This window comes from Anas platyrhynchos, chromosome 36 (genome assembly GCF_047663525.1).
Source record: "Anas platyrhynchos isolate ZD024472 breed Pekin duck chromosome 36, IASCAAS_PekinDuck_T2T, whole genome shotgun sequence".
Lineage (NCBI taxonomy): Eukaryota > Metazoa > Chordata > Aves > Anseriformes > Anatidae > Anas > Anas platyrhynchos.
Window position 1 is genome coordinate 4,477,643 of NC_092624.1, and position 24,440 is coordinate 4,502,082.

Genomic DNA, 24,440 nt, shown 5'->3' on the forward strand with positions numbered 1-24,440 from the left:
TGTCATTTATCCTCCATTTGCCTACAGTGAATTGTCCTAGCTGAAATTTATACTAAATCAGTTTGGGCCAATATTCTTATTTTGGCTTGGCACTCACAAAAAGTTTCAGCCAAGTTCAAAAGGTGAACTGTTTGAACTACAGAAGAGCCCAGACTCTTCTCAGGGGCACCTACTGAAAGCGCAAGAGGCAATGAACGCAAATTGAAATACAGAAGTTCCACTTGAACGTAAGAAGCAACCTTTATACTATGAGGGTGATCAAACATTGGAGCAGGTTTCTCAGAGAGTTTGTGGAGTCTCCATACTTGGAGAAGTTCAAAACTGCCTTGACATAGTCCTGAGCAGCCTGCTGTAGTTGACTCTTCTTTGAGCAGGGAAGTCAGGGTAGGTCATCTCCAGAGGTGCCTTCCCAAATAGGCTATTCTGTGATTCTTTTTTTGTTGTTTGGTTGTTTTTTTAATTAATCGCAGCTTCCCAAAGGTTCTCAGTTGAATTTGCTGGCAGCACAGTGTTGTGCAATTGGAGAAATACATATTTGGATTAAAGCCTTGTGATCACATCACATTTCTTTAGTACAGTGCAACGAGTGCAAAGTACTTGTATGTAGTACTTCATGTACATTATTTTCTTATTTACTGTTGATACTTTTTCCATATGTGGTCCATTCTAACTGTTAAGAGATATCTGGATCAGTATGTCCTGCTATGAATAGGTGTAGTGTGACAGTTTTTAGGGTTTCTTATCAATGGAGTTTTAGGATTTCAGATAACGGAAATTGTTCTGACTTTAATCACAGCCCACATTATAGTAGGCTGGGAACACAACAGTAACTATAGATAGGTCATAAAATTATAGATTACTCGATTACAGATGGGAAAGCAGTAATGAGGGTTTTGTGAAGTCACAGACCATTTTTGTTAGTGTCCATATTGATCTTACCTGAGACATACGGGAACAGAGGTAGACAGAAGCTTATGGTTTAATAAAATTGCAACTATTAACTCAGTAACTATTTGGTAATAACTTCTGCAGCTTAGGTCATTCATTCTTCCTTGTTTTTTTTCTATTTGGTATAGGGCTAATGTTATTTCATACAGGCATCCTTCAGTCTTGTTGGTGTTATGGGGTTGAGGAAGAGAGCTGTTTCATTTTAAGAACAGATGGATCATCAGCCTTATTCCTACTTTAAGGAATGCATTCATCCCAGTTTGTTGTGGTCAGTGGGCAGGATTTCTTCAGAGTATTGGGTCTGTAGCTTTTCCTCCAGGATATGCCATCCAACAGCTTGGCTGCTACTTGGTAAATTCTTACTAGGATCACAAACTGTTGTCACATCGTTTTGCTGAGCGGCCTCAGTAGTTATTTCTCTTGTAGTTGGGTCTGTATCCTCTGCTTTTTGGTCAAGGTAGTATTAGGGCCATAGGGAAGGTCTTTTATGCCTGTTCAACTGCCAGTGGGTTGCCACAAAGTTTCCCCTTGTCTTCGTGTAAATTGAGACGTAGACTCTTGTGATAGGGAAAGAAGAATGAAAGATTCTTAAAGATGAACCTTTCCTTTGTGTGTTACTGCAGTAAAAACTGCTCGTTATTTTTTGTTAAAAGTATTTATATCGGTATATATTCCATGGTAATCTGATTTTATGGGGTACCAGAAAAAGGTTGGAGAAAATTTTCATTCAGATATGGACAACAGATTTGTTAATGTCTGACAGAATTAACTCTTACATTATTTTGCAGATATGGATGTTAACAGGAGATAAACTGGAGACAGCAACTTGCATTGCAAAAAGTTCTCACCTAGTGTCTAGGACTCAGGATATTCACATTTTCAGACCTGTAAGTATAGGTCCGACTTTTTTGTTGGATTCATCAAAAGACAACTAATACCAATTTTGTTTTGTTTGAATACTAGTTGGCTACTTGTTATAAAATAGATGAGTTACTGTAGAGAGCGTCATAGCAAAAGTCAAGTAGAGTATTACTTAAGCTAGGTTGTCATTCAAGGATTTTAGAATTGCAGAGCATTGCTTCTGTTTAAGGGTGGTTGTTTTTAGATTTGTTCATATGCTACAGAAATGTTTGTGGGCATGTTTAGGCGAGCCAGGTTTTACATGCATTTTTCACTCTTAACTTACACAATGGATATGTCTGAATAATGATAATGGGCATGTCTGAATAATGATAAAGAGAGGTCCATGTGAGGTATTGAGCCAGTAGGAAACAGTTTCTAGGAACTTAGGCAATCTGAATATGGTTCTAGCTTGTTCTAACATTTCTGTTAATAGCATTCCTTAGACTCAAGCAGACTTAGTCCTGAATTAAACTCTGATGCCAAAGTCCCCTGTATAGACACAGTTCAGATGAAAATCAAAAAAATCTATTTTGATTTTTCCAATAAAACATGTACATTTTTTTTAATAGACTGATTAAGATAATTGTTAGAAAAGTAAATGGAATATTTTTCTATACATATCAGTTATATTTAAATAGTATCAACTCCACTCAGCTCAAACAAAAATAAAGATTTTCCAGACTTTTTGATGCTGTGTGATCAGACATATGTCTGTGTTTGTTCTAAATGAACCACTTGCACCTACAAAAATAATTATATGAATATAATTTACATGTAAATGTAGTTTCTTATGAAGCATCAGAATGGCAAATTAGGCCCTGCAGACTATTTGCAATTAAATTATTAATGCTTCTGATAAAACTTCAGATCAATTTTTGTTGACCTTTCCATGTTGTAACATTACAAATTGTCTTCCTGAACATAATCTATTTAGTTTGAGTCAGATTTTTATTTTCATTACCTTGACTAGTAATAAGAGATCAACATAAAACTGCGTTAACTGAGAATACACAAAGTTTTAAATTAGTTAGAAAATAGATTCATACAACCTTATTTCTGTGGCTATATTTGCTGCAAAAAAATGAACTCCTGGATTAATGTAAGAAAATACCTAGTACTTTAACGCTTCTATTTTGCTTATAAATTAGTGAATAAATAACTTACTAGTTTGGCTTCCCAAAAAGATGCATTTTGTTTTTCTTGCTGTCTTGTTCTTAACATTCTCGACCTGTTAATTTTATAATGAAATTAATTGATATATTGTTTACATATATATGTGTGTGTGTGTGTATATATATATATATATATGATATATATATATATATATCATATATAGAGAGTTTTCAAAGAAAAAAATACCTCTGCTAGGTGAAGGTAGAACAGAGTGGACAATTAGTGTTCCTCAGTGTGTGCCAAGTGCTGACATCTTATAATCTCTGCAATGCAGAAAGGTTATTGTGGACCAATGCAATCCTTGGTTCCTAACCGTTGGCAGAATAGGAGCTTTCTATTTATGTGTTTCATTGTGGGAAAGGAGGGGAAAAAATCTGAATTGTGATATGAGTATGGGTTATTCTGTTTACAAGTGCATTTTAAGGTAACCCAAATTTTGCATGGTAGAGACTCTTCTCCAGAGGGATGAATGTCTTTGGGCTGTATGTTATTGTAGGAAGTAATGTGATTCAGACTCATATATATCAAAACTTCAGGCACAGTGTTGACAGAGCCAAAATTAGAGGTGTAATCAGAGTTGGTTTTATTCTCTGCTTGTAACTTTGGCCTACGTGATAGCTCTAAAAGAAGCTGATGTATATTGAAGAAAAAAACACCTTTCTCTTCAAAATCTGTGTATAAATTAATTATGTTTTGTGTTCTAGTTCAAAACCTTCCAAAATCCATTTGGTAGCCTTTGAACTATTTGGTTTGGGGTTGGTGCGTGTTTTTTTTTGTTTTGTTTTGTTTTCCCACATTTGACATCCAGGCCACTCTGAAACAATAGTTATTTAAATTATTAAAAAAAAAAAAAAAAGCTATGATGTAATTCTTCTGTATTTTGTCACCTGGTCCTGTTTGTGTACTTGTGCAAGATTCAAAGTGATTAGTGCTATCAAGCACATTTTTCTGTCTCTTGAACTCTGTTTACTTATCCAAACTGAAAGAACTACTAATATGAACATCTTGCATTATTCCAAGAATATATTTTACTGGTTAATAAAGTCTTTTTCTCTGACTTGGGGACTATTTTTTCCTCTGACTCAGCCAAGATGGAAAGACTAGGGTCAGATTGAATTTAAGATATTTAAATTGTATTAATTCATTAATATTTCTGCCCTAGTCTGCCTTTTATGAGGAACCAATTAGTCTGACTACACAGATTTTCTTTGTCTGAGGATTACTTTTTCACTCCATGGAGATTCAAGACACAGTCTTGAATCACACATTACAGTCACATCCCATTGGTACCATTGGCAATGCAGTACCCATTGGTACTGCATTAGAATAAAACGTTTGTTGAAAAAATAAAGCCTTGTTTCTTGTTGTTGTTTTTTGTTTTGTTTTTTCCTTTAAAAATCTTGAGTGAGTGATTTTTATTAAAGGTTGCTACTCGAGGAGAGGCTCACTTAGAACTAAATGCCTTTAGGAGGAAGCATGACTGTGCCTTGGTGATATCTGGGGACTCACTTGAGGTAAGAGTTTGGTTGCAGTCAAATTGTATTTATACTTTATGAACTAAGTTCATACAAACTATTTCTATAAAGCTTTTGTAACTATTTTTATAACGTATCAGTGGCTTCATGCTCTTAAACTTTCTTCCAATATTTAAACATATAAGTTTTCCTTAGAGTTACTACTGTTTTTCATTCAGTAGTAAAAAGAGCATGTATGTTCAAATTTTGTTGGTTCTCTGGGCTCCTGTATAGTAATAGAATGAGATTTGTATATTGCGTGCTGTAGTGCTGTCTCTTTTGTTAACTCTAAAATGCATTAGCTGTCCAAATGAAAGAGAATGTCAGTTTAAAATAATAGATTGCAGTCAAGGGACAGTGGCTTTTGCTCCCAGAGGGCTGTTTTTTAAGCAGGACCTCATAAAAGAAGTCTTCATACTGTGTTTGAGTACATGTATTATTTAATCTTAAAAATAAATGTGAGTGTATTTTTCTCTTAGGTTTGTCTGAAATACTATGAGCATGAGTTTGTAGAGTTGGCTTGCCAGTGTCCTGCCGTAGTGTGCTGTCGATGTTCTCCCACTCAAAAAGCCCATATCGTGAAACTGTTACAGCATCACACTGGAAAACGCACCTGTGCAATAGGTAACTGTTGACACTATCTTCCATTGCAGTAGCTAAAATCTGTAATAAACTTACACAGTAGGTGGCACCATTGAGAAACAAAACCAAAGAGATTTCTTTATCAACAGCCAGGTATTTACACAGTTGTAGCAGAAAATGTCATTCCGTGAGAAAGGTGTGTTTTTTTTTCCTTACTCCACAGGAAAAAGTCTTGATTGCTGAAGTTATTAATCATAATCCATAGATTAACTGTAAGAATTTAAAAATATATTAGGAGATTCCTAAAATACTTTAAGGCCAGGAGAGTAAAACCTCTGAAGTGCTGAATACTGCAGTGACATTTTCCAGGTGATGGAGGAAATGATGTCAGCATGATCCAAGCAGCCGACTGTGGAATTGGAATTGAAGGCAAGGTAATGTTACCAGGTCAATTCTCAAATATGACATGATTCTTAAACAACATTAAATCGAATATTTCAAATTTAAGTCTGCTATAAGATGATAAAAAAATGCTCGGTCTTTGAAATAATACTTTCTCTGCTTCTGTGCTCTCTGCTTTATCTTTTTAAATACAAAGAGCAAGAAAAGCAGAAAACACTAGTTATTTCTGTGTATATATGCATTTACCTGAAAGATGCAAGATAGGCAGTTAAACGTACTTGTTAACTGCCACTGCATTTTTTTAAAATGCACACCAAAAAACTGTCCTTTGTGTCATGCTGTAGAGTTGATTTCTGAAGCAGTAGTAAATTCGACTTGTGAAATTAATTATAATTTATAATTTTGAAATTTGAAACATATGTTCTACAGTGGGTTTCATATTTGTAACCTTTTTTTGTTCTAGGAGGGAAAACAAGCTTCCCTAGCAGCTGACTTCTCTATCACACAGTTTAAACACATAGGAAGGCTGCTGATGGTACATGGCCGAAATAGTTACAAAAGATCAGCAGCACTTGGTCAATTTGTCATGCACCGAGGCCTTATTATTTCAACTATGCAGGTATTTAAAACTTTGTTTTCAGAATAGTTAAATGCACTCTTTGAAAAGTCACAAAATCTTAAGCAGTAATGTGTTTTTTTTCTTTATTGTAATGTTTCATATACAGAATTATGTTAAATATGTGTAATTGTTGTCTTTTGTAGGCTGTATTTTCATCAGTCTTCTATTTTGCATCTGTTCCCTTGTACCAAGGATTCCTAATGGTAGGGTAAGTTCAAACCAACAGTTGTGGTATATGTTAATAATTACAAACACTTGTTAAGTAACATGTAGTTGGTGGCTGGACCATTTTTAATACATTTATCATTGGTATGCTAACGACACCTGGAATGAGCCTACAAATGAACACTCAACTAGGTTGGATACGCACTTACATCCACTACATGACTGGGGAGATTCTCTGAAGAGGGCAATCTGCCATTGCCTTAGAAGAAGAAAAACATATAGTTTTTTTGACATACAGGGTGAAAATGATAGAAGAAATCTCACAAACCAGTTTTAGCTGTTACACAAATTGCTATAAAAGTCTCACTGAGAATCACAGATTCATCTGTTAAAAAATGGAGCTGAAGCTACTGACTGAAATTTCCTCTGAAAGTGCACCAAGTCCACTACATAGATTTCCATTCTGGATCATGCATGCAGAATATGGAGTACCCTTGTCTTGTTGCAAAAGCTGCTTTAGAAATATAGCTCCCCCGGGTTATTCAGCTGAGGTATATGGATATATTCACGTTTCTCACTGTTCTCTGCCCCTCGTGTCCTAAGAGCTTCTTTCTATACTTGTTGTATTTCATTTAAACAGTAGTAACTCAAATTGTAGCCAAATCAAGGTCTGATTTCACCAGACACCGCAGAAGGAAACAGTAAACCTCTCCAAAATGCTTGTAAATAGTTCTGCTAACCCCTATGAAAATATATACCATGTGGTCTATAGGTATACAACTGGCACTTGCTTACTAAAATCTAAAGCCACTTTCTGATCTGGTGAGACTTCCATTAATTCTCCTATCTTTACTGTAATGTCAGGGACACAGCACTTGTTTTTTTCTTCATTTTTCATCCTCTGTGGATGAGTTTCAGTGCCAGTTCTTTTAACTGGTTGTCAAAATGCAAATACATAGTAAATATGGTAGCAGACAATACATTTGGGTGATATATGTGGACAAAAGACATCTGGTTATTATTTCTAGATAAATAATGTGTCTATAACTTCTCACAAATGGCAGCTCTCAGAAGCCTAAGACCAGGTTGCATTTGGACAATAGAATCATAGAATCATTCAGGTTGGAAAAGACTTCTTAAGATCATCTAGTCCAACTTGTAACCTAGTACTGAAGTCCACCACTAAACCATGCTACTCAGTTACAAATCTGCATGTTTCTTGAAGACCACCTCCAGGGGTGGTGACTCAACCATCCTTTGTAAAGCTGCATTAGTAAATTTCTTCAGTACTGGGTAGAATAACCAGTTTAACTTCATTTACATTAAAAGAGTAATTGAACTCAGTAGATTAATTTAAAATTGTGATACAAAAATGTCAGTTTGTGCTTTCCTTTTATATAGGTATGCAACCATATATACCATGTTTCCAGTCTTCTCTTTAGTATTGGATCAGGATGTGAAGCCAGAAATGGCATTGCTGTATCCAGAACTTTATAAGGATCTCACAAAGGTATGAATGTTCTCAGTGCTCACGTGTGAATAACCGTTGAAATCTCAGGTGTGGAAAAACTCTAAATTCTTACAGAGAGAAAGAAGGTAAACTGTACTTTGAAACTGCTCAGGATGCGTAGATGTACAGACTAGCTTTTTGTTTAACTTAAATGACAGTTCTTGGCGATGATGAATCACTGGCTTTCACAGCTTATGTTGAACTTCAAAATATTTTAAAAAGTAGAACCCAAATAAATCTCTCAAGTTAAAAAAATGAGAACATGAAGAAACTGGGTTTGCAGTACATTCAGACAGATAGATGATGATCAGGAGCAATTATGGATAAGTAGTACAGGAAGTTATGTACTTTACTAATACTACATTTGACTTCACCATTATAAGGCAATCTTACTGTGAGCGTTTATTATCATAGAAACATAGAACGGTTTAGGTTGGAAGGAACCTTAAAGATCATCTGGTTCCACACTGCCTTAGTGGTGACACTGAGGAGCGTACCTATTTCTGCACATTACTTCTGAAATTCTGGACTCTAAATGCAAATCTCAACTAAGGCTATTCAGCTAGCATTACAGAAATACGTGTTGATGTGGACTAGAACTGTATTCCTAGGAACTGGTTTCTTCTCTGAGATGTGCTAATGGTCAAAAGGCTTTTAGGATTTTAAGGTTAAGATGTGTTGGCATGACTCATGGACAGATTCTTCCTCTGTTGCAAGAACAAGAGAAAATTAGCAAGGTTCAGGGACAGGTGTGGACACATACCATGGAGAAAACAGTGATTCAACATCCCCGTTCCTGTGGCTCCTACAGATGCTAGAATAGCGGATGAACACTTGAAAGGAAGTACAATTTTTTTCCTTTGGAAAAGGGGAAACATAACCCCCATTGTTAAAAGGGAAAAAAGGAAGACATGGGGAACTACAGGGCAGTCACTATGTACCCACCAAGGTCATAGGTCCTGTTTTATGCTTAGGCTCACAGAGAACAGATAGGTGGCATCCAACAGATTGGTGACAGCCGACATGGCGTCACTAAGGGCAAATCATGCCTGATAAATCTAATGGCCTTCTACAATGGGGTTACAGCCTTGGTGGATAAGGTAAGTGCAACTGGCATCATGTAGCTGGATTTGTGCAAAGTATTTGACACTGTCCTGCAAAACATACTTGTCTCCAAATGGGAGAGAGATGGATTTGATGGATGGAGTGCTTGATGAATAAGGAATTGGCTGGGTGATCATTCTCAGAGTTGCAGTCAATGGCTAGTGTCCAGGGGTAGAGATAGTGACGAGTGGTGTCCCTCAGGGGGGGTCTCTGTTGGGTCCAGAAGTATTTAACATCTTCGTTGGTGACATGGACAATGGCATTGAGTGCACACTCAGCAAGTTTGCCGGCAACACCAAGCCGCATGGTACAGTTGACATACTGGAGGGAGGGAATGCCATCCAGAGAGACCTTGACAGGCTTGAGCAGTGGGCCTGTGTGAAGCTCATGAAGTTTAACAAGGCCAAGTGCAAGGTCCTGCACCTGGGTCAGGTTGTTCCCAAGAATGAATACAGGCTGGGCTATGAGTGGATTGAGAGCAGCCCATTAGAGAGGGAAATGGGGGTACTGGTGGATGAAAAGCTCAACATGAGCTAGCTATGTGCACTTGTAGCCCAGAAAGACAATTGTATCCTGGGCTGCATCTAAAGAAGTGTGGCCAGCAAGTTGAGGGATTTGATTCTCCCTCTCTACTCTGCTCTCATGAGACCCCACTTGGAGTACTGTGTTCAGCTCTGGGGCCCTCTGCACAAGAGAGACATGGACCTAGTAGAGTGAATCCAGAGGAAGGCCTCGAAGATGATCAGAATGCTGGAGCACCTCTTTTATGAAGACAGTCTGAGAGAGTTGGGGTTGTTCAGTCTGGAGAAGAGAAGGCTCCAGGGAAACCTTATAGCAGCCTTCAAATACTTAGAGGGGACCAACAAGAAATTTGGGGAACGACTCTTTGTCAGGGGGTGTAGTGATAGCACAAGGGGTAATGGTTTTAAATGAAATGTGCTAAGAGAGGGTAGATTTAGATTAGATGAAGAAATTCTTCATTCAGAGAGCGATGAGGCATGGGAACAGGTTTCCCAGAGTTGTTAAGAATGTCCCTGCCCTGGAAGTGTTTAAGGCCAGGTTGGATGGGGCTTTGAGCAACCTCATCTAGTTGGAAGGTGTCCATGCACATGGTGGGCATAGGGGGGCAGAGGAGCTAGATGATGGTCTTTAAGGTTCCTTCAACTCAACCCATTCTATGATAAGAAAGTAAGTAAGAGGGCTCCCCACTTTCATCTGAAAATTATTCGGTGCCTGTTGTAGTAAAGGCTCAGGAGTGATTTACCCCCTTCTAGTGTCATAAAGTTAAATCAGAACTCAAGCTTATTTTTATTTTAGAAATCTTGCTAATTGGGAGCTATGGTCTAAAGTGGAATCAGGGTCCAGTACTCAAAGGAAAATGAGTAGGCATTCATAGGAAAAACAAAATCTAGTATTTCTTGTTGCTTGTACTATAATTTTTTCCTGTATGTTAGTCTGTCTGCAACATTCTAGATTGTATACAGATTTATGAAAATGCCTTCAGCACCTTCCAATGAACTCTGTGTTTACCACAAAATGTTTTAGCCTCTACTGAAATAATTGAATGAGTTAATTCATCAGTTTCTACAGCAGTGAAACACATACATTTCCCTGTAAAGTGCTGATTCTTGCCTATTCTAGTGACCACACTTTTGTGGTAGAAGTCCAACTTCTTACCCTTTTAACTTTGTAGTTCTAACATATTCCATCAGTACTCTTACAGAATGCAACTCTTCAGCACATACAGCATTTATTGTTTGATGCATGTGATTCAAACTATAACATGTAGTATCACAAGATCAAAAATATATTTGGTAATCTTTGCTTAAATAATACTTAAAATAGTCATGTTTTTTCCAGGACTGCAAATAGTTTATCCAACATTTTGAAGTGACTAGTAGTAACTTTACCTTTTGTGTGAAGTTTAGGTCAGTAGGCACAGAATTCTCTTTTTCTTGAAGCATACTTTTGAAATAACATAAAAGCCTTAAAAAATAATTATTTCACTGTAATTATTCTTCTGAAAACAAGCCATAGCATTGCAAACTAAGGTGTATATTTGCTATTTAAAACCTTAACTGTCCTGCTCCTTGATTTTGACTTTGTGCAGTTTCCATATGCTTTTGCAATGAAGTAACATAAGTATAAGTAGAAGCTTTTTAGCCTATATCTCTTCAAAGACTGCTTATTATACTTGCAAAATGTCTCTGTAGCGCTTAACTATTAAGATATATGAAATGAGTAGATTTTTTTTTTTAAGTAATGTTTACCTGTCCTCTCACTTGTTTCCCTTAGGGAAGATCTTTGTCATTTAAGACCTTCCTCATCTGGGTTTTAATCAGTATTTACCAAGGTAGGAGAGCGTCATGACTTTACTGAACTGAGAAATTTTTGTCTGCTATTAACAGTATTGTTTTTCAGAAGCAGATTGAATTCCCAAAGCTTAACATTTCATCAGCAGTTATATATATTGCTTTCTGTTTATCTCGTAAATCGATATTCCTGTAGCGTGCCAGGACCATTCAAAACATGGCATAGATTGGTATTTTTATTGATGCATGTCACCTAAAAAAGGACATGGTTTTAATTAAATGCTAATCCAGAAAAATTTTAATGAGTGCTTATCACATTGCATATACTTACACAGTAGTTTTCTTTCATGGAACGACAGAAGTACTGTTGAAGAAATCTGAATTATGTAATCAGTTAAAAGTAATTACACTTTCAACAATCTCTCATTTATAGCACTAGACAAAATGAGGTTAATTAACAGTTCATCAGATATATTGCTCTGAAAGGTGTTTAATTTTCTAACAGTTTTATTTCTTTACTGCTTTACTTTTGTTTGCTTTATTTCACATGCACAAAGTACAGTAAAGCACTTCTCTTTTTATACAGATTAATCTTGTTACCTTATTGAAAAAATGTTAAGAAACTTTTGTAATAGGCAATAAAATGTTCGGTGTGCATTTGTAAAAGATGGTATGCTGAAATTTCATTGTGGAGTTTTGTTAACTTTGTGTGCCTTTCCCAGGTGGTATTCTGATGTACGGAGCCCTGCTGCTTTTTGAATCTGAATTTGTACACGTCGTTGCCATTTCCTTCACTGCCCTAATCTTGACAGAGCTCTTGATGGTTGCACTGACCATACGAACATGGCACTGGTTAATGGTGGTGGCTGAATTCCTCAGTCTTGGCTGCTATGTGGCCTCTCTTGCATTTCTAAATGAATACTTTGGTGAGTAATGTTAGAAGTATTTTAGCAAATAACCGTGCTTTGTAGCATACCGTTTGTAATATTTTTTTCTCATTTTTTGTTGAGTGATGTTGCACTTTGTAAAATAGAGCATTCTCCGTAGAAAATATGAGTTGAAATTGAACTTAATTCATGTTGATTTTAAATATTCTCTTACCCTGTTCTCATAGAGGCTTACATTTTTTTTTCCTGTTATTATGATTTATCTGCATGATAAACTTTACTGGAACCACACGTGCTTTTCACCTGCTTGATTTGATCTTCCAGTGACAATCTAAACTTCTCAAATTAACTTCAAGATTTGCACTATTGAAATGGATATGATTTGATAAAATCAGTATCTTTCACCAAACTGGTGAATTACTTTTTATCTCATTAGATATAACTGAAGAGCTGAAGTATTTCTAAACTAGAGAGTGAGGCAGAAGGTTTTTAAGATATATTATATAAGAATCATCATGTTTCCTAATTATATTAAGCTTACTTTGTTTTAAATTGCTGTATACCATACTATGTCTTACAGTTCTAATTATTCATAATTCACAAGTTGAAAGGAGAGGATGCAAATCTTAACAGTCAAGGATCTGAGCATCAAAATAGTACATATTTCTTCTTATATCAAATTATACTTCAGTAAAAAAAAAAATACTATCTCTTAGTGTGGTTTTACAGATGTTACTTACTGAAATATATGTGACAGTTTTGATTATACCTCACAAGGACTAGAATCCAGCTCCACCTTCCTGTTTTTCAGGAGCTATTGAGTAAGAAGTTCCCTTCTTCACTTGTTACTTCCTATATCAGAGTTAGATGTGTTATATGGTAGTTTCCAGTATTCTGATTTCACTCTCTTATGTCCAAGGTGTTTAACACTAGAGTAGTGTAGTTACATTATATAGTTACTTTTTAATGAGTGAATGCTTTGCTGCCTGTCTCAACTGTTCTGTTAACTTCCCAGATTTATCAAAAGTCAAATTTTAATGAACAAGCAATCTTGCTGCACTTGATACTCGTATTATACACTATTTTAGGTTTTCCAGAATACCTTTTTCTTTTCTCTGACACTAGTACACAGACTCTTTAATAGAGATTATTGGGTTGGTTCCCGAGTTTCTCCAGCTAGATGGTAAATGAATGAGCAAGAATGTATACAGGTACAAGCTCTTTGTTCTGAACTTACAGGAACTTCATAAAGCGGGAGTTGCTGCTTCACCTTTTTAAGTTCTCTGTAGTGGTGGCAGCCAGTCCTTCAATCCTTTGTTGGTATTTTTCATTGAGAAACACCTTTAAGGTGGTGTTCATAGATGTTTCTGAAAAAAAAAAAAAAATAGGTGCTTTGTTTCGTGTAAACTCTGGTGTAAAGGGGAGTACTTTACTACCTCTGTGTTTGCTAGACAAGTGTAAACAAATTAGTAAGTAAATGGTTGTATGGCTTCCTGTAGCCTGTGGTCTTAACTTTTGTATGTTTCATCTTCACTGATGAATATTTTAGGGGTACAGAAAAAGCTGCAATTTCATGAGCTTTCCTAGAGATGTATTTTTGTGTGCATTATTCATCGGTTAACCTGAAAAAATGCATTTCAATTTCAGAAGCAGTCACTTGTGCTTAGCACTTTTCCTCTTAATCCATCAGATTATAATTGGGGGAGAGAGCATCTCTTTTGGTTCATAAAGTGTAGTATAAACCTAAGTGATGGTTTATAGTGCAGGGTAAAGAATAACTTTAATGTGTCTGGGAAAACAATCCAGTTGACTCTACAGGCAAATAAACTGTTTCTTTCAATAATGTTATTTATAACAATCACTGCTTGCAAAGGAATGATATCACGAGTATGACTGGGTACTCAACTTAGGAAAACAAAAATATTTGATACTGCTCTGCAACTCTCCTTCATAGAATTAAATCAGTTTTTAGGTTTCTGAGTAAATCACATGCAATGGTTTCATCAGACATGTCTCTATGATGTGTTACATTGGCATTTAATATGCCTAAGCAGGTTAAAACTATCTACGAAGTTTATGCAATGGAATCTACATATACAAAGTATTTTTAAATGACTATAGTTGGAGCAGTAAAGCATTTCTTTTGCTGCACCTTTCTGAAGAGAACTTTTGTTCACATCTAAAACAGTTCTAATCACCTGGCTTATAAAGTAGATTGTACTTTTAGGTTGAATCAAGCAAAATAAGAAACTGCCTAGCTACTTAAAGCGTCAAAACATATCCAAATAATCTATTTTCAAAATGTTTTGTATTAATTTCTGTTTAAAATCTTTCAGTTGTTGTATGAAAATCAGTAATATTCCAGTTAATGCTACTAATATCTTTTTCATTTCCTTTTTTGTAGCTAATCTTTTGTCTGTTTTTTGTTTTCTCTTTTTCATGTAAATTTCATATTTTCTGGAAATCTATCCTTTCATTTTCATTCTCCCCCTTTGTGAAACAGGTATAGGCAGAGTGTCTTTTGGAGCTTTCTTAGGTAGGTGAAGTTTAACTTTTCTTGAAGATTTATTGGTTTTGGGGGTTGGTCTCAGATCTTTCCATGATTCTAGAGTACAACTTAACCATTGCAAACTATATTCAAAAACTTCAGTAGCAGTAGTAGTGTGTCACCATTCTTGTTAATGTTTGTCACAGAAAACTTTTGACTGCCACATCTACTTGTGGCAATATAACTACATTGCTTTCTCTCTACTATTTTGGGCTGTAACTTAATCTCTAAAGTTTTAAGAATCATTTGGTCTAGTTGTTGTGCCTGTTTCAGGAAAAAAAAAAAAAGAATACGGAATAAAGGATCCAAAAAAAGATACAACCAGAACTGGTTGGGAACTTGTATAAATATTTCAGAAAAATAAGGATAAGGTGGCTTAACTTTTTCATATGAGAAAGTCTTGCTATTAAATTGAGATCCCCTAAAATTACCTTGTTCTGCAAAACAGTGTAAGGAGCATAAAGGAACTCGTCAGCTCCTATTTAAAGAAAACAGTTGGCAAAAATGAAATGTTGAGGTTAACTGTCTCTGTGTTGTTTTGTTGCTTTGTATTTATTTATTTATTTTGCCTGGTTTTAAACAATAGCATAAGCAAACAATTAAGAGAGTTTTATTGACTTTGCTCTATGAAAGTTCCAGTTCCATGTTATCAGCTGCCATTATTTATTTTCCCTGTTTATTTCTGCAGATGTTGCCTTTATCACAACTGTGACCTTCCTGTGGAAAGTGTCAGCAATCACTGTTGTAAGCTGTCTTCCACTTTACATTCTCAAGTACTTGAAGCGCAAATTTTCTCCTCCAAGTTACTCCAAGCTTACCTCGTAAAAGTAATTATATTCCTATGGTTTTTCACTCACACCAGTCTGCAAATCGCACATTCACTGTGCTTTAGTGTCTATGGATTTATGTTGGACTAAATAAGTTAAAAAATAAAAATCAAAAGTGATCAAGTGAACAGAGCACAAAAAGAAAAGGAAACATCTGACAGGTACATAACACAGAAGTACACTAACAAGACTATCATAAATAAACTAAATTTTCCTTTTGTTGTTTTATTTCAGTTTCAATTGCTCATTGTAAAATAAAACTAAATTACATTTGATTTGACAATGCTTCTGAATGATTTCATTGCTGTAAAGGATTTTTTCCTGCTGTATTAATCTTCTGCAAGTTGAATTGAAAGCTTCAATGATTACATAACTTCCTAGTTCAAGTCTTTTCCTTTAATGTTTATGTATGGAAAAGTTCATTCATTCATACTTACTACAACGAACCTAATACCTGTAAATGTCGTCTTTATTAGCAGCTGAATTTTATTTGTCATCAAGCATTGATTAATATGCACTATTTGAATTATGTACAGGTGTGTGCATAGCACAGTATTATTTTAGGAGCTGTTGTCCTTTTCTGTACTCTTGAGTTCTGGCACCAGTAAGCATTACAGATCAGTGATGTTGACAGCAGTTCTTTAAATGCACATTAAAGCCAGGTTGCACAAAAGCAGTTTAAAAAATTAAATGATACATTCTGTACATAATTCCACAGTACCTGTTGATCTGTACAGATGTCAAAGACATAGCTGCTCAGTAAATATGTTTTAAAATTCTTATTCATTTTGTATTTGTAAAACTGCAAATAGTGTTAAAGTACATTTCTATATATGAGAAGTCCAGTAAACCTTGTATTAGCTAATATATTTAAATTGCCTTGTAATCTGTTTACTTAGGTTACTCAGGTAAAATGAAATAAGATGAACACATGAGCATTGTGATAGGAAAATCTGTCATCTTCCAAGTTGTAAATGTTATGTTTTTATAACTCAGTTTGGGTGCAAACTGTTAAAAGAAAAAAAAATCAAAAGGTTTCGCATGTTGTGAACTGTTAGAGTTGTGTATCTTTGCTGAGTTATGACATTTTACAGCAGTTGAAGATTTGTTCCAGAAACTCATATGCTCTAATCTGATACAGTCCAAAGGGTCCAAATCTTGTGTGCTGTGCTGGAAAGTAGGTTATATTATTTTAGTTTCCCATTGTGATATAATCTTGCTTTCTCAAGAAGTACATATAACAAATTCAGCATAGTCTATTAATTAGTGGAGAAGATCAGTATGATTACCCATGCTTTATTAATTTAGAAAAAAAAAACAAAACAAAAAAAAACCAAAAAAACAAAAAAAACAACGTGGATGTTATTTTTATGTTGGACTTTATGCCTTTACAACATTAATCCTTGTCTAGTATCTTATAACTTCTCCCTTATGCGGTTATAATATTAGATGAGTGATATTTAAGTGATAAATCTACTTCCTGGGAGAGCAGAGGAAATTGCTGCAGAGCTATTTGGACTATAATCCACTCCAGTGATTTTGTTTTGAAAGTTTTTCTTACTAGTTATTTATCTGCCTTTTTTTTTTTTTTTTTTAATTTTCATTCCTCATTATAAAAGCAATAAAGCCTAATTTCTACTAAATGTTATTAATGGTATATGTATTGAATGAAACTACTGAAGTAGTATTTCTTTTAATTAACGCAACATTGCGGAGTATTCTGCTCTGTGTCCATCTGTAAACTCGCTTCTGTAAAAACCCCCACCAGGTGTCACTGTTCTGGCATACTAGCAGAAGCTTTTCTTCCTGTTATGTGGCTTTGGCAAGGTACTCCTGGTTTATGTTTTTAGTTTAGTCCTGATACCTTTTTTGTTGCTGATTTGGTTTCGTTTTCTGTTTTTCCTCGGTAAGTGGTAATTATTTTGAACCAATTAAGAAAAGTTAATGTGTGCCATTCTGAGACATGATGATGTTTTTTTTCAGACTGTCTTATGCATTGTGAGCCCCAAACCATACAAGTTAGATATAGTAGGGAAGCAAAAACTTGGAGACCTTCATCACATATTTGATATTAGAAAATGTGAAAAATCAGAAATTAAACTAGGAATATGGAAGTGATAATATTACTTTGACACAAGCATATGAGATACTGCTGTATCCATGTGTGTGGAATTTAGTGTACATATATTAATCCTCAGCATTAAAACTGTGAGGTTAGTGTACCAGCAAATGTATAGATTCTACACGCATATGCGTGTTTCAGAAGTGGAGTTAGTTCATTCTCTAGAGTGCCTGCTTTCTTAGAGTATTTCCAGTCTACAGAAAATGTCTGGTTTCAGCTAGCACTTTAATTTGAAGACTGCAGAACTGAGATCCAGATGACTTACCTGGCTTTTGAGTCAGTGTAAAACAATGTATACCAGGAAAGTTTGCTTTATATTCACTCACATCACTCAGCCACAGCCCTATAAAGGGGGGTAGTGCTGCCATATTACAATAGTATACAATTAACAATATGAACACAAAATGTACGTATTGTAACATGATACTTGTCAGTAGAAAACTTTAACCTATTGTGGGTTTTAGCACAAAATAAGTTAAATACCATCATAATTCCTGGCTCTTAGAATGGAATGGTAACATGTCTGGTGTGCAGGTGAATAAATGATTTCCTAAGAATCTCATTCTGTTGTCATTCACATCAGTATTTGTCAGGAGTAAATCTGGGGAACTATATCACCTACATAAACACAGATTTAGGCCTTGGATCTGCAAGTTACACCCAGAAGGACTTTAGTTTTAAATATTAAATTATTGTTAAATATTCAATACACATTTATGTTTGTGAGCTGCTCTGTCAGGTATGCATTTCTGAAATGGTAATAATGCATTTGAAAATTTTAGAAAACAGTTTCAAAATCAGGGTAGGATAAACGATAAGGTATGAACAGGAACTGCCTTCCTAAAAGTACCATACTTAATACTGACTTATTTAGACCATGTGTAATAACTGTAAAAGTTAAACCTTTGCTGTATTTCCGGTGTATTTTGATGGGAGAACACAAGGAAAAGGAAGGGTGGGAGAGAAGGGAGCAGTACTGACAATGATTCCACTAATTTCTTCTGATGCTGTTCTAAACCTATGTGTTCAAGTGCTGGAAAACATTTTACTACAGAAGATACTGGCTTGCAAATGGAAGCCAAAATTAAATCCTTGCATACTTAACACTAATTCTGTAGCACTATTCCATGAATGTGGACATTTTCAACATTGTTTTTATGTTCAGACTGAGCTTGCTGATTCGTACCATCCAAATGCAACTGTGTGGCATCTCCTGCTTTCTTCTTAAAAATATCTGAGTGGTTGTCCATAAACATGCCATTCCTTGTGCATGTGAAACACGTGTTACTTTGATGAGCAGCATCCACTTGAGCCAACCTGTATTATAAATGTCCTACTGACCTGCCTGCACATGTGTGAGCCAAAACATTTTTACTCTCCTTTTAAAACCATCTGCAGGAAGGAACTCTGCAGGTGGGGACCTTTAGTAGCTGGACACCAGTTTTGCAGGAATTTAGTCAAGAACTTAAATATTAACTTACATACTTAGTCATAGAGGTCAACTTCTGTAGACACAGGAGATAATTTTCCTGCAGATTGTTCTTTCTTATGCCACTTTGTGTATGTTAGCAGCATAGTCACTGTAGTCCTTTGTAAGCATATTGCTGTCTCAATGCATACAGATTACCGTGAGGCAGAACCTGCCTCAGATCTTCTACTGATGTGATGGATGCTGTATTCCAGGGATCATCCTCCAGCCCTTGACTAAGACGCACTTCTGCCCTTGCTCGTACGTGGAGTATACCTACACTGTGTTCATATACATACACTGGAGTGTTCCTTCCTGAACATTGCTGGAGTTTGAGGCTGTTTGTGCCTGATCACCTTTGTGTGTTAACCTTGCAAACCGTGATGATGAGACAGGTCTGGGGAAGGGCTAACTGTTTAACTGGACAGTATAGACTTTCCTTAGAGCCGTCAGAGACATGCCATTAACAGAGATACTCAGACCTGATCTGTTTTCTGAGTTTAGCAGAGCTCTCTATCCATGGGTTTTATGTTGGTATTGATAACTTGAAGGAGTCTCATATGTGTCTGACACTTGCATCCCTTTACATGTCCAGAGGTTTTAACGTGGCTTCAACAGGCCCTGCAGGGCAAAAGATTTTAGTGCAGAGTATATGCAAAGCGACGGTGGAATCTGGGCTATCGCTTAACAGCCACAGGAGGAGAGGTAACTGTTCTGCTCTCATTACTGGCACAGAAGCTCTTGCAAGTCCAACTTCTGACATCCATCTGCATTTTACCCTCCACAGATTTTCTCCGTATTTTCACTGGTCAGAAAGGAAAGATATGGGCCAGCAGTCTCTTGTAACACTAAGTTTAATAACCGTTCTGTATCTAGGCTGTTACTATTATAACTGAACTGAAAGTTGAAGGCAATCAAAAAAGCCCTTCAAAATCTTAGCCCCCTGTAGGGAGGAAAATCAGTACAAGTGAACACAGATCGAACATTATATGTAAACAAACAGGAGGTACAATATCTTTATCACCATGTTAAAAAGCGTAGGAATTTCTTTTGTAAACAAAACACACTTAAAGTGAGATATTTCCCAACAAGTATTAACTACCCAACAGATGCCCTCAGCAGGGTTCACAGCTGTTACTGTGAGTGGGGATTTGCTCAACCAATTGCTAACAAAATCTTTTCCAAGTAGGGAATCACACTTGAAGACCTATTTGCTACTTCATCAACCAAAAGTATGGTTTGGACCAAAATGTTTCACAGAGGAAGTTGTGCAAACTGAATTCCTTGAACAGAATAATGAGAGTGCATGCTGTATGTTTGAGTTCTCAATTTCTATTTTATTCTCCCACTCCTGGCTAGGCTGTATCAAAACTGCTGAGATTTCTAGTTACTGTAGTCCCCTCCTGTCCTCCAGGATGCTTTCAGTTTTAGATCCTGGTCAGCAAAGCTAAACCTACAAATTGTCTGGAAAAAGACAGCTCAGTGAGCATTTAGCCTTTTTGCATTACTAAGCTCTAAAAATAAGAAGAAGAAGAAGAAGAAGATCATAATCTGCCCTAAGAAGAGGAGAGATTGTTTTCTATAAATATTATGCATGATAGGTATTTATGGCCCTGGCTTTATTCCTTTAGCAGTAGACTATGTTTATTTCCTCTTCTATTGACAAAAGTAATAAGAATAGAAAGGCCTCTGGTAATAATGGTTCTGTAGCTTTAAGCAAGCAGTACACAAAATAGACCATTGTAATTCTTATTTGTAGAACTACTTTCCATTGTTTCTCTATAACGTACACATCTAGTTTTTCCATGATCCTCTGTTTTGCCATGTTTTGCTCCAGGTTCTAAGCATGAATTTGATTTTGCAAAGTAAACACACATTGTGGGGAAGCAAATTATAGATAACTGCTTCAAAAAGTCTGTTGAAAATTAATTCCTGACCATTTGGACTGGAAGGTTAGGGGAATGTTAATGCATGCTTTCTAAGCAGACCTGTAAGGGCTAAGTGCGTATACATATGTTACACATTTATTGCAATCATCTATTGCCTATTTGAAGGAGAGATCTGGGAATTCTGAGTCAGGATGCTCCCTTGGGGGAAAAACTGTGCTGCATGTGCTCAGCAGAGAAAGATGAGCTGTTGTCTCCCCTGTGTGCAATCGCTGGTTGCTGCTGCCTTCTCTTGCCATTGAATTCCAAATTCATCTGCAGGAACACCTCTGTGTGTACGCTCCCACTTCCACCCACACCTTCTGGTTCCCAGAGTACCTTCTCCCTCTATCAGGATAGTGACTCTGCTGTGGCAGTCCTTTGAATAAAACCTGTTGCTTATCTCGATCCCTGCTGACGGGAGTTTATCCTACCTGTAGGAGGCAAGCTTTCCATCTGAGTGTCACCAACAAGGGAGGTGACACAGATTTGGTGCCTATGGCTCTATCCCAATCCAAGTGTAACTGAAGCAACTGTAGGCACTGGTGTTTTTTGTTTATTTATTTAAATAAATAAATAAATAAAAATCTTATACAATTCCATCAAATTCCGGGAAGGAACTGAAGGGGAACAAGATTGAATGGCTCTAAGACTTGTACCTTGTGACTACAATCATTCTGAGATAAACTGGCTTTGCCTTGCTTATAGGTAGGTGCCTTTCAATTTTTGCCATGAACTTACTCATGAGAAAATTATTTAAATCAATTCAAATTATTAAAAATATATATGAATCTGATATTTAAAAATATCCTAACTGGAAACCTTTGCCTTACCTTCCTACCTGTGCGTGGCTAGTTATAATTCTGCTAGATCCTTTTACATTATTTTTGCCATTAAAATAGATGGAGTGGTGAGAGGTGAAAGTGACATATAGTTTGAGGACATCTGTTCATTTGTTAAGAACTGGATGTTACTTGCGGATGCCAAAGCTCAAGAAATGAGTATCTTAACATCCTCAAGTGTTGTTTTTTTTTCTAAGCTCATACAATATGCGTAGTCTTCATAAGGAAAAAGAAAAAAGTAATCTGCTGCTCACAATAACTTAGATTTATGATGCCCTTAATTTGTGCAGACTTCACTGTGAAAAAGAAATATATATGTTGAAATCTTACTAAAGAGGAAAAAAAAAAAAATCCAGAAAATAAGCTTGCCTAAAGTGTGTTTTAAGACTGCCTACAGCTGAAAGCCTAGAACTACTGAGGGAGATCCTGTTATTTATAAGCCTTCTCAGGAACACCAGCCTGACAGAAATAGTCAAAATACAATGCATTTCTGCTTAGGTCTACTGTTCAGTCTGCCCTGCCTGCGTTATAAAGCTGTACAAAGAGGTTTTTCGTGACCCGGATGGGATGTACCAGTAACATCAGGGAGGATCTCAGTGCTTTTGCCTATTGTCACACTGCATACCCATTGTTGCGTTATCCTGAAGAGCAGCAATAGTACAAATACTCCTCAGTGCTCTCATGCAGCTGTACATGCTCACATGTCAAGAGGCACAGGTGGAAGTAGTCCTCAGCCAGAGAGCTCCAGTTGTCGAAGCAATCAGCTTCTGTGTGAACTGGTTTGCAGTGCTGGAAGGGAAGCAGGGCGAAGAAAAATAAACTATGTCTGCATAGCCTGAAGCAGATTTCTTTTGTCGGGGAGTGGGAAGAGAGCCAAGCTGCTAGTCACATAACCACGCTACTGGCTTACCATCTGTCCAAAAGCAATTACTTGGAAATGGCAGGTAAGGTGGGAGAACGAGGTTATACCTCAGCTGTAATGCAGGGCCAGCCAGAGTCACTGATCTAGTACTCGGCAGTGTGTGAGTCTCTCTTCTTGACATGCAGGTAACTCACCCTGCCAGCTCAGACGTATGAATGTGGGGAATGATGGAGCTTACTGCTGGAGGACTGGGGAAAGAAAGGCTCCGTGTAGCAAAGCCTGCCTGTGAGGCAGCTACCTTAGGGTATGGGAGCCGTGGTGTTGGAAGCTGCAGTTTGCGTGTTCTGGCCAGCCACAGGAAATGCCTTCAGAGGAAGAAGGCCGGGGAAGAAAATGAAGGCATGTAGGGAAACAATTTTGTTTGAGAACCCAGGCGACAAATACGTCCCCAATTTCCACTGTCCCCAACACTGCATTGCCCAGTGTTGTGGGAAGCCCAGGCTGTGCAGTGCTGCTGTGTCAGTGCAGTTCTATACAGCTTCCCCCTCTGGTGCACCAGTGCATCAGGAAAGGATCTACTGGTCAAAGGCATTGAGTTCCTGCTTTTTTTTTGTTTGCCTTGTACCTGGTTCCTTTGCCCTCTGCCATGGTTAGCAGATGGAGATAGTGATTCCCCTGTCCACCGGGAAAATTCAGAAGGCTGCTTGCAAAACCCTGAGCGAAGCCCATGGGACTCGTTTGTCTGGTCCTGTGCAACCCAACGCTCAGCATGGAGATGCCATCCCCTAACCACAACATGCTGCTTTGACGCAAGTGGAAACCAGACGCTGCACTCAGAGCAAGCCACTCAAAGCCACCCTGGGGACATTGTGAGGTCTCCCTCAAGCAGTCTTCCTGCAAGCAGCCTTGCAGATCGTTTCACTGCCCTAGCTACTCCTTAGCACTTTCCTACTATTCCTGCTTGTTGGTTTTTCTTTTTCCTTCTCTGAGCAATCTGGGTGTCAAGGGCCTCTTTGAAATTGCAGCTTGCAGATCATGTAGCTGTTGACTCAAACATAGTCACATCTGTGTGCGTGTCAGGGTTAGTGACTGCAGTCAAGTTTTCATTTATTTTTGTAGCATTTAATTTTAAAGATGGGACACAAAAATTCCATGAGAGAGAGACTCATCTGGTGATCATGTGAAGAGAGTGACTGAGCAGCTGCTCGTGGCTGATCTGGGCAAGCTAAATGCAACGCACACACTGCTAGTCCAGCTAGGGAAGAAATTTTGGAGGGAAGACACCAAAGAGATCCCTCCAGAAACTCAAGGAAAAGCACAAAAGACAAAGAAGTTGTCTTGTTACCTGGTAGTCCTGTCTGAGGCACAGACATCTCCCAGCTCTTCTGCTTTGCATCCCTCCTTTTCTGGTTTAATAGTTTTCCAAGACAAGAGAAATTTGGGAACTTTATCTGTTCTTAAGAGCAAGAAGAAGCGAGAGCTGCTTGGGAGTCTGGAGTACAGCAGTTAATCGGCTTCATATTAGGGAAATCTAAACAAGTACCAACACCTGAGGCAGGAACCTAGAAATACAAGACAGGTGAAGTAGGAAGAGTGCCATAAGGTCCATATTTTCTCCCATAGAGCAATTTCCATTCCCAGTTGGTCTCCAGGTCTCCACTGGAAGTGACTAGTGATTATGAATGCCGCTATTTTTAAGATGTTTGCCTTGTGAGTAGGAGCCTGGT

General features: G+C 37.1%; 1 protein-coding gene across 2 annotated transcripts in view; it reads left to right on the plus strand.

Annotated features, from left to right (window-relative positions):
* Positions 1–17,142, plus strand: part of LOC140000992 (probable phospholipid-transporting ATPase IIB) — a 97,906-nt gene extending 80,764 nt beyond the window's left edge. The window contains exons 13-23 of one of the 2 annotated variants that reach the window (XM_072032112.1): positions 1,737–1,835; positions 4,449–4,538; positions 5,018–5,162; positions 5,490–5,554; positions 5,986–6,141; positions 6,285–6,349; positions 7,708–7,816; positions 11,216–11,273; positions 11,955–12,158; positions 14,623–14,655; positions 15,356–17,142. In XM_072032112.1, the coding sequence (XP_071888213.1) occupies positions 1,737–1,835; positions 4,449–4,538; positions 5,018–5,162; positions 5,490–5,554; positions 5,986–6,141; positions 6,285–6,349; positions 7,708–7,816; positions 11,216–11,273; positions 11,955–12,158; positions 14,623–14,655; positions 15,356–15,492 (1,161 nt within the window). In that variant the 3' untranslated portion in view covers positions 15,493–17,142. The remainder of the gene's footprint in view (positions 1–1,736; positions 1,836–4,448; positions 4,539–5,017; positions 5,163–5,489; positions 5,555–5,985; positions 6,142–6,284; positions 6,350–7,707; positions 7,817–11,215; positions 11,274–11,954; positions 12,159–14,622; positions 14,656–15,355) is intronic. The other variant, XM_072032113.1, reaches the window with a different exon arrangement.
* The last annotated feature ends 7,298 nt before the right edge of the window (positions 17,143–24,440 follow it).